Source organism: Apis dorsata, unplaced genomic scaffold (genome assembly GCF_000469605.1).
Source record: "Apis dorsata unplaced genomic scaffold, Apis dorsata 1.3 scaffold_1001, whole genome shotgun sequence".
Taxonomy (NCBI): domain Eukaryota; kingdom Metazoa; phylum Arthropoda; class Insecta; order Hymenoptera; family Apidae; genus Apis; species Apis dorsata.
The window spans coordinates 24,788-33,990 of NW_006264102.1; the positions used below are offsets into that span (position 1 = coordinate 24,788).

At 20.2% G+C, this 9,203-nt stretch overlaps 2 protein-coding genes across 2 annotated transcripts in view; one reads left to right on the forward strand and one right to left on the reverse strand.

Annotated features, from left to right (window-relative positions):
* Nucleotides 1-181: 181 nt before the first annotated feature.
* LOC102680021 (V-type proton ATPase subunit E) lies at nucleotides 182-2,502 on the reverse strand. Its single transcript, XM_006624220.2, has 5 exons — nucleotides 2,293-2,502; nucleotides 1,310-1,485; nucleotides 981-1,149; nucleotides 648-831; nucleotides 182-430 (listed from the first exon to the last, which is right to left on the reverse strand). Exons 1-5 carry the CDS (start codon nucleotides 2,323-2,325, stop codon nucleotides 312-314), a joined length of 681 nt encoding a protein of 226 aa, XP_006624283.1. The 5' UTR covers nucleotides 2,326-2,502; the 3' UTR covers nucleotides 182-311.
* A 539-nt stretch (nucleotides 2,503-3,041) lies between these two features.
* Nucleotides 3,042-9,203, forward strand: part of LOC102680148 (protein mahjong) — a 14,688-nt gene continuing 8,526 nt past the window's right edge. The window contains exons 1-9 of the mRNA XM_031514463.1: nucleotides 3,042-3,227; nucleotides 4,148-4,426; nucleotides 4,518-4,776; nucleotides 4,870-5,048; nucleotides 5,158-5,609; nucleotides 5,667-6,138; nucleotides 6,218-6,463; nucleotides 7,044-7,415; nucleotides 8,767-8,886. Of these exons, the coding sequence (XP_031370323.1) occupies nucleotides 4,166-4,426; nucleotides 4,518-4,776; nucleotides 4,870-5,048; nucleotides 5,158-5,609; nucleotides 5,667-6,138; nucleotides 6,218-6,463; nucleotides 7,044-7,415; nucleotides 8,767-8,886 (2,361 nt within the window). The 5' untranslated portion in view covers nucleotides 3,042-3,227; nucleotides 4,148-4,165. The remainder of the gene's footprint in view (nucleotides 3,228-4,147; nucleotides 4,427-4,517; nucleotides 4,777-4,869; nucleotides 5,049-5,157; nucleotides 5,610-5,666; nucleotides 6,139-6,217; nucleotides 6,464-7,043; nucleotides 7,416-8,766; nucleotides 8,887-9,203) is intronic.

The following is a 9,203-nucleotide window of genomic DNA, read 5'->3' on the forward strand; positions in this document are numbered from 1 at the left end:
TTAAGGAACATTTTTAAAAAATCTACAATTATTTTCACATAAAATATTTTATAGATATATGTATATTGAACGTGTGTGTCGTATGCGTTTTTACACACACATATATATATATGTATATATATATGTATATATATATATATATATATATATATTTATAATTTACAATTTTCTCTCTCTTTTCACAATATCAACAACAAATTCTACATTCTACACAACAAATTTTTAGTCATTTTAGCATTCTAAATAAGGGAATGTTTTGTTAGAAAGGAAAATAGAATGAAAAGAAGAGAAGAAAATATGAAAGGAATTTTTTAATCAATGAATTTGCGATTAGGATTGCATCCAAATAGAGCAGAACGTATATCCGGTATTAGTTGTTGTGCTATTAATTCTAATCGTGTTTCCAAGGTGTTGCTAACTTTTATACGTCCTAAAAATAAATAAATTAATTACTTAATTTTAATTACTTTACAAATTATAAATATAAATTATAATAAAGAAAATAAATTTTACTTTTTTTATAATGCATAATAATATAATAATATAATAATATAATATAACTTATTTTATTAACATAATTATTAATGTATATATTTATATTAACATAATTTATTAATATATGTATATATTTATATATATAAAAATACCTTTAGCTGCAAATAAATCAACACCACCACAACTATCAGAAGGAAGAAAATTATCTTGATCAATTTTAATTGTGATATCTTTTTTTATTATTTGTTTATAAGCACTTTGAACAGAATCAAGAAGTGATTCTACTAAAGGAAGATCTACTTGACGTACACGAATAGTAACATGATTTTCTGTTAACTACAAATTAATAAAAATATATGAAAATATATTTCATAAACTGTTCAATTTCATAAAAGTTCAATTTTTTTTATAAAGTAAAAAAATAAATAATATAATAAAATACATTAAATTTATTGAATAATCATTAAAATTAAATAGTTTTGTACCTGGCATAATCCTTGTACAATCAATAATTTTAAAATTTCTCTATATCGTGAAATATCTCTTGTTACTTCTCCTAATCTTTTCCTAGCTTCATCTAATACATTACGTACATGGTCTTCTCTAACTTTTAGAACTTTTAGACGAGCTTGATTCAACATATTGGATGATTGACTGTAAATAAAAAAAATTAAATTATAATAAAATTAAAATTAAAATAATAAATTAAAATAAAACATAAACTCTATATAAAATAAAACATAAGAAAAATTTCATTAAATTATAAGATTTTATATGAACATTTGCACAATATTCAAAATTGTTTTAAATATACATTTTTTTTTGAAGTTCTACTTGTTTTTCTTTCTTCTCATAATATTCCATAATTTTAAGTCTTTGTTGTTGAACTAAACGTCCTTTTTCAATATTAAATTCTTCTTCTGCTTTAGCATCAATTTCTTCTGCTTTTTCATTGGCTTCTTGTTCAATGAATGCCATCATATGATTAATCTAAAAACATAATGATCAAAATATAATATAGAAATATAATATATATAATAAATCAAGAATTTAATTAATAAAATATAAAATTATTAAGAACTATATTTTTTTCATTTTTCATAAAAATATAAATCTATAAATATTAATATTATAAATATTAATAAATTTAAAAATAATTTTACTAAAATTAATGTTTCTTCTATATAAGATATAAAATTTTTTTTCTTCTATATAAAATTAATTTTTAAAAATAATAAATCATATTACAAAAAAAAACTAATTAAATAATTTTTTATTTTATAAATTAACTACTTTTTTAAGATTTTAGTTTAAGAAAAAATATTTTTTCTATCAAAATTTAAATAAATTAATAAACAAAAAGACATAAACAAATTTTTACTTAAATTATCATCTTTAAATGAATAGTTAAAACAATTTAATATATGTATCTTATATCTTTTTCAAAAAAGATAAAAAATAAAGATACAAGATAAATTAAAAAGATTTAAATAAAAAATATATTCATTATAATATATAAAAAAATTATTTAATTTGTTTTTTCAAAGTTATATAAATTATCTTTTAATTTTATTTTTTAATTATGAATCATTTATAAATGATAAAAATTTATATATCAATATCATTATTATTTAAATTATTTTTTTTTTTATCAAAAAGATGAAAAATTACAAGAATAAAAATCTGATAATAATAAAAATAAATATTTCATCAAAGTAACAATATATAGAATATGTAAAAATAGCTTAAATCAATGCTGAATGGAAATTATATATTTTATTTTAAATAATTTTTTACCTGTTTTTGTACATCTGCATCGCTTAATGCCATTTTGAAATTTAAGAATTTGTCAAGTTTCTATAAATGATGAATTTTATAATTATTTTTAGGGTATATAATCGAATTTTTCAAAGAGTTAACGCCTACTGATGAAAGTATCTCCAGTTAATGACGATCATATGACACAGTAGTGTGTTCATAAAAATGATTTATTAAGTTGAAATATATTTTATGAAATGCATGTGTGTTCTCAAACAAATAAAAATTTAAATTTGTTTTAAAATAATTTAAAAAAAATATTTATTTACAAATGTAATATAATATATATATTTCATACGTAAAAATGTATATGTATATTTGATTTGTATATTTGACTATTAATTTAAATATAATATTTTTTTTATTGAAATCTTAAGAATATTAAAAAAATAAATTTGACTTTTTAAATAACTCTATATTCAACTAATAAAAATTAATAGACTATATTTGATTAATTTAAAATTATTTATGAAAAAATATTTTATTTAATATTTTTCAATTAAAACTATTTTTGTTAAAGCTATAAGCGGTAAAGCTATATAATATTTAATAAAAAAATGTTATTGAAAAATATTACTTTATCATAAATATATTAAATATTTTCTTCATACAATAAAATAATACAATAAAGAATATAATGAAATCTACAAAAAAAAAAATTAATCTATAAAACCAACATATAAATTTAAAAAATTTTTCTTTATTCTGACATTTCAATATATTTTAAAAGTTGAATTACCTAGTCCGTCTTCAGCGTGCGTGTGGGTGGTTGCGTTTCGTACTTTTATAAGAAAACATTATTCTTAATTGAAATTTTTCATATTATTACAATTTAACAACATAATTTATTTAAAAAAGTAACATAAATCGTGATAATTATTAAACGAATAAACTGTCAAATAAATTTTAAAAAGGTAATATTTTATTGAATTTAACCTAATAACACACATGCTTCTTTTGATTTTGATTTGATTTTCAAAAAACGTCAACAAACTGTTTTTATCGGTATTTTGCTATTTTATAATCTTTTCAATTGTTTTCGATAATTAATGTCTTATTGGTCTCTTGTACGTTTTGTTTCAAAACTTTGATCTTTGTTTATTGTACATTTAATTTTAAGGTTAAGTTATTAGTTTTCAAATTTAATGAACAATTATTTAAGAACATTAAAATGTTAAATAAGCATCATAATTAATTATATAATTAAATTATTTTAATAATTGATTTTTTTGTAAAAAAAAATAATGTAAATTAAATTTTTTTTTAAATTTACAAAGTCAGTTACAATTAGTTATAATTAGTTAAAAATTTAATCATATTTTAAACGATTTTTGTTGATGAGTAATTATTTAAATAATAATATCTTATGTTTAATTAACATTTAATTTCTATTAATGGTAGCTTGTTTTAATTTTAATTCATGAAAGGATTAAATATTAAAAGTTTATAATGAAAATAATAAATAATTAAAACTAATAAAAATAGAATTTTGATTCTATTTCATTATATTCTCATTGATATATGAATCTAGAAAAAAAGATTTATATATTTTTTAGTTAATGTATAGATATATTTTCATTATGTATTATATTAATATATACAAAATTATTATTTGTAAATGTATTAAGATTTCATCAATTGAAATCTTTTAGAATTAATACATTATTAAATGTGAAAGTAAAGGTATGTTATCATAAATCATATGATAAATCTATTATAATTATAACATTAAGAAATTTCAAGATATAAATGATTTGAAAATTTTAATGATAAATTAATATTTTTAATATTTTTTTGAAGTTTAATTATAAACTTAATTAAAATTATTTTATAGGATAATAGATAGTCAAAGATGTCAAGTGCAGAATCATTAGCAGAAGTAACAGATGTAGTTCAAATTCTTAGACAATGGGAAGAGGAACATTCATCATCTACATATGATCCAGTTCCAACATTACGAAGACTGGCAGAAATTATAGAATTAGAAACAGAAAATTATTTAAAAATGGATCCAGATCCATTTGATGAAAGACATCCATCACGCACAGATCCAGAGTGTAATTTTGGACATATATTGAAAGTTTTATTTAGAAAAGACAATTTTATGACTAAAGTAGGTTTTAAAATATTAAATTAAAAAATAATAATTATAAATTTTTATAATATGAAAAATTATTATATAATATATTATTTAATTTTAACAGCTTATAAATGATTACTTAAGAGACACTTATTGGTCTCGTGCGGGTATTACGGGTCGTGATGTTAGAAAACTCAATATTGCAGCTTGTCGTCTTATGCTTGATATTCTTCCTGGCTTAGAAACTTCTGCAGTATTTCAACCAGATATGGAAGGACTCATTCATCGTTTGTTTTCTTGGGCAGAAAAAAGCGTGGAACCCTTACAAAGTTATGCAACTGGGCTTGTAGCTGCTGCAATGGAAGTTCAAGAAATTGCTACAGGTTTTAATTAACTTTAAATAAAAAATATTTCTTATTTAAAATATAGAATTAAAAAAAATGATTTTTTTTTTTTTTTTTTTTTTTTTATTAAAGGATTTAGAGAACAGAATGCAAAAATGGTACCTTTAATGTTACAAAGACTTCATAAATTGCAAGAAGAAGCTCAGGAAGAAAGACAACTTGCAGTTAATAATAGACCATTTGCACATTTTGGTCAAGATAGAAATAGTGGAGGAGATGGAGAAAATAAAGGTGTACCTGGGAAAAGAAAAGTAATAAGAATTTTATGTATAGAATAATATTTAGCAATATATATACTATTTTAAAAATATTAAATATCATGAATATTATAGTATTACAAAAAAAAAATTTTATTCATAGGTGAGAGAAAAACGAAAAGAAAATGAAATTCTTAAGAATTCAAATCATAGTAATTATTTTTCTGAAGAAGAAGATTGTGCAAGATCTTCTGAAGATTCTGCTCCTTTACCTAAAAAAAAGAAAAGTGATGCAGAATGTGAAACTCCTGTAAAAAATAATATTATATATCCAGAAATAATGTCTCCACCTTTGTCTGTCCCAAAAAATTCCAATTTTAATAATCAAATAACACCATCAAAGGCACAAAACGCACATAATAGATCATTAAATACTTCTTCTGTGCGATGTAATTTGCAAAAAAATTCTTCATCTTCAATGCAAAGTTCCACTACATTATCTACATTATTAGAAGGAAATTCTAATTCTTCATGGGCAGAGATGGAATCATATGTTATTGGGAATGTACAAATGCATCCTCCAACATTAGCTACAAGACAAATGTTAATATTAAGGTAAAAATATTAATTTCAAATATTTATGAAATTTTTATTTTTATTTTATATTAACAGGTATCTCACACCAATGGGTGAATATCAAGAATTTTTAGGTCATGTATTTGAACAAAATGCTTTGGAATTGATTCTCAAGTATATTAATGTCAAAGAAACAAAAGACAGTCGCTTAGCTTTTGAAGCTTTAAAATATTTAGCTTCTCTTCTTTGTCATAAAAAATTTTCTATTGAATTTCTTAATGTTGGAGGTTTACAAAAACTGTTAGATGTTCCAAGGCCCAGTGTTGCAGCTACTGGAGTCTCTATTTGTTTATATTATTTAGCATATTGTGAAGATGCAATGGAAAGAGTATGTCTACTGCCAAAGCATGTTATTTCAGATCTTGTTACCTATGCATTATGGTTATTAGAACGAAGTCATGACTCTGGAAGATGTCATGCTACAATGTTTTTTGGATTTTCTTTTCCATTTAAAGTAATACTTGAAGAATTTGATGCACAGGATGGACTTCGAAAACTTTTTAATGTGGTAAGTGTTACTTTAAAATGCTATAATTTTTTAATAATAAATTTTCTAATTGTTGATATACATATATATATTTTTTAAGATATCCACATTACCAATTTTAAATATAGAGGAGGAGCCAGCATTAAATGATGATGAAGAATGTGCTTCTAGACAAATAGTTAGACATGTTGCAGTAGCTTTAAAACGATACATGGAAGCACATTTACATCTTAAAACAGAACAATTACAAAGAGCAGAAAATGTTAGAGCAGAGCGTGACACATGGCAACCATCATTACCTCCTTATAAAGCTGTAAAATTAAGCAGTGAAGAAGTTCAAGCAAAGGTAAAGATATTAAATTAATTTAAAATATAAATTTAAAAATATGTATAAAGTTTATTATTTATTTATTTTAATAAATTATTTTATATTATTTGAAAAATTATAATTATATAATACTAAAACATTATTGAAATATCATAATTCAGGAAATAGAAAAATATAAATATAAAAATATAAAATTTTTCAATATTCAATTCTTGTATTATGCAAATTCTTGGTCATAAAAGAAAAAGTGATTGTGTAACTAGTTTTATTTTTGTGAAAATAAAAGTAAAAGTTTTTAAAATATAATTGAATTGTATTGTCGCCAACTCCTATTCATATTTCTTTTAAAAATTCAATACAATAAATAACATTTTTTAAATATATACAAAATATATGTATATATTATATCTTAAAAACAATATTACAATATATTTATATCTATTAGCCTAAAAAATAAAATGCAATAATTTTCTTAATCCTAATTATTATTTCTCTTTTTTTCTTATTTTTTTAGATTGAATAATCAAATGATTATTGTATTACTATTATTTAATATTTAAATAATTTTATTCTTAAATTATTTTTAATAAACTTATAGGTAGAAATTCTTCAAGAATTAATGTCTGTGAGAGCAGTATGGCCACCAGTAGAAGAATTATATCGTCTTGGAGGCATAACACTTCTTCTTCAAATTATTGCCTTTGCTAGGGAATGGAATTATAGTGGCAGGGTTCATACAACTTCCAGTGCAGAAACAGTTCGCTCTTGTTTAGATGTAATAGCTATTTGTTCTGTAGTGCCAAAAGTGATGTTGTTACTTTGTGAAAGAGTAGACATGCCTGATATGTCAATGACAATGGCAATTAACTTACTCTTAGCTGCAGCAGAATGTGAAATTATTGCAGATCCTGACGTACAACGAGCTGCACTAAGAGCTGTAATTAATTGTGTCTGTGCTCCAATAAATAGGGTAATTATTTACATTAAATAATACATTTTTAAATAAAAAGATAACATATTTTAAAAATGTACGCTTATGCATATTTATTATTTCTTAAGATTGATTGTCTAAATGAACAAATAATATATAAATATTATTTTCTAGTAATATAATATTTAATTGCAAAAGTTAAGATTTATTAATTTCTTTACTATGAATTTTGTTTATTTATTAAGAAAATATATCATATGAAATAATATTTCAAAAAATGAAATATTAAAAATTTCATTAATAATATCACATATTGTACTTCTTTTCATTTGATTATTTTTTATTAAACATTTTTTATTTTTTTTATTTTTTTTCATTTCAAAAATGAAATAAATTGAAAAAAAAATACAATACTTTTTATTATTTAATAATAGTATATTTAGTATTGCTATTTTTTTATTTTTAATTATTTTGATCACTATTTTAAATAAAAATGAAATATTTCGTGAATATAATCTTATGATTATAATCTAATTTTCATTAAAGTACACTTTTAATTCATTAATATTACATTTTTTTGTAATGATAATGATAACAATTGAAAATTATTATTTTTCTCAATTATTCAAATTGAATTTATTTTCGTTTATAATTATGATTTTTCGTTATTTTTTCTTCCATTGTAAATGTCGATCATAAAGCTGATATGAATTTTTTTATTAATGCAGTTTTTCGTTTCACTTTATTATATACTATATATTACACTATCCGAAATATATGATAAATGTTTCTAGAATTAATTTTAATTACAACGAATTTGAAACAGTTTGCAAAGTAGCATATTTTTCGCGAGCAGAAATTGCAGAGATTTTCTATTATTTTTTTATTATTCTTCTTTGTATTATTTATATATTTCAATAAGTTATAAATGACTTTCTGGACTTTCTTCAAAGTTTTTTTAACTAAAATAATTTGAATTTTTCATTTTAATTTTTTTCACATCCCATATATATAATAAATGTAATAATTCTAAAATTTATATAACAATATTTGCATGATTCAAAATTTAAAAAGATACTAAGAAATATAAATAAAAGTTCAGATGTGCTATTATTTTCATGAGCTTATTTTATCTTTTTTTTTTAAATAAACAAATTTATATAAAATTAATAAATTTCAATTTATAATTAAATATTATATTATTAAAAAAGATAAAATTTGATGTATCATTGAATTTGGACAATTTTCAATCTATATCTGAAAAATATAAAATTATAATAATAAATATAAAAATAATAATATTTCTGTTATCTTTTTCAAGAATGCAAGTATTGAATAATCGAAAATCTAGAATAATTTATGTTAATTATTTATTTGGTTTTTATTACAGATTGGTGGTAATGTAGCAAGATATTCAGTAACAGGTTCTGCTAAGAAAAAAGCAAATAATAATAGTGAAGAATTAATACAAAAGATTTGGGGAAGTGTCAGATCTAATAATGGAATAATGGTATATATTTTTAAATTTTAATGTTTTTTTCTTTTTATAATTATTTCTTTCAATTTTTGATATTAATATTATAATTAATATTGATAATAATTTGATATTAATATTATATTTGATATAATATTAATGTTGCTTTTATAATATAATTAAAAATATCGAAAATATATAGAATATTTATTAAATTATAAGTATATACAATTTAATTTTGCGTAAATGAAGCAAAACAGAGACAATGAGAAATCTGATTGAGAAATAGAATCATTTTATTTCTATATTACTTTATCTAAAAATTAAATTATTTATAATTTAATAAATTATTT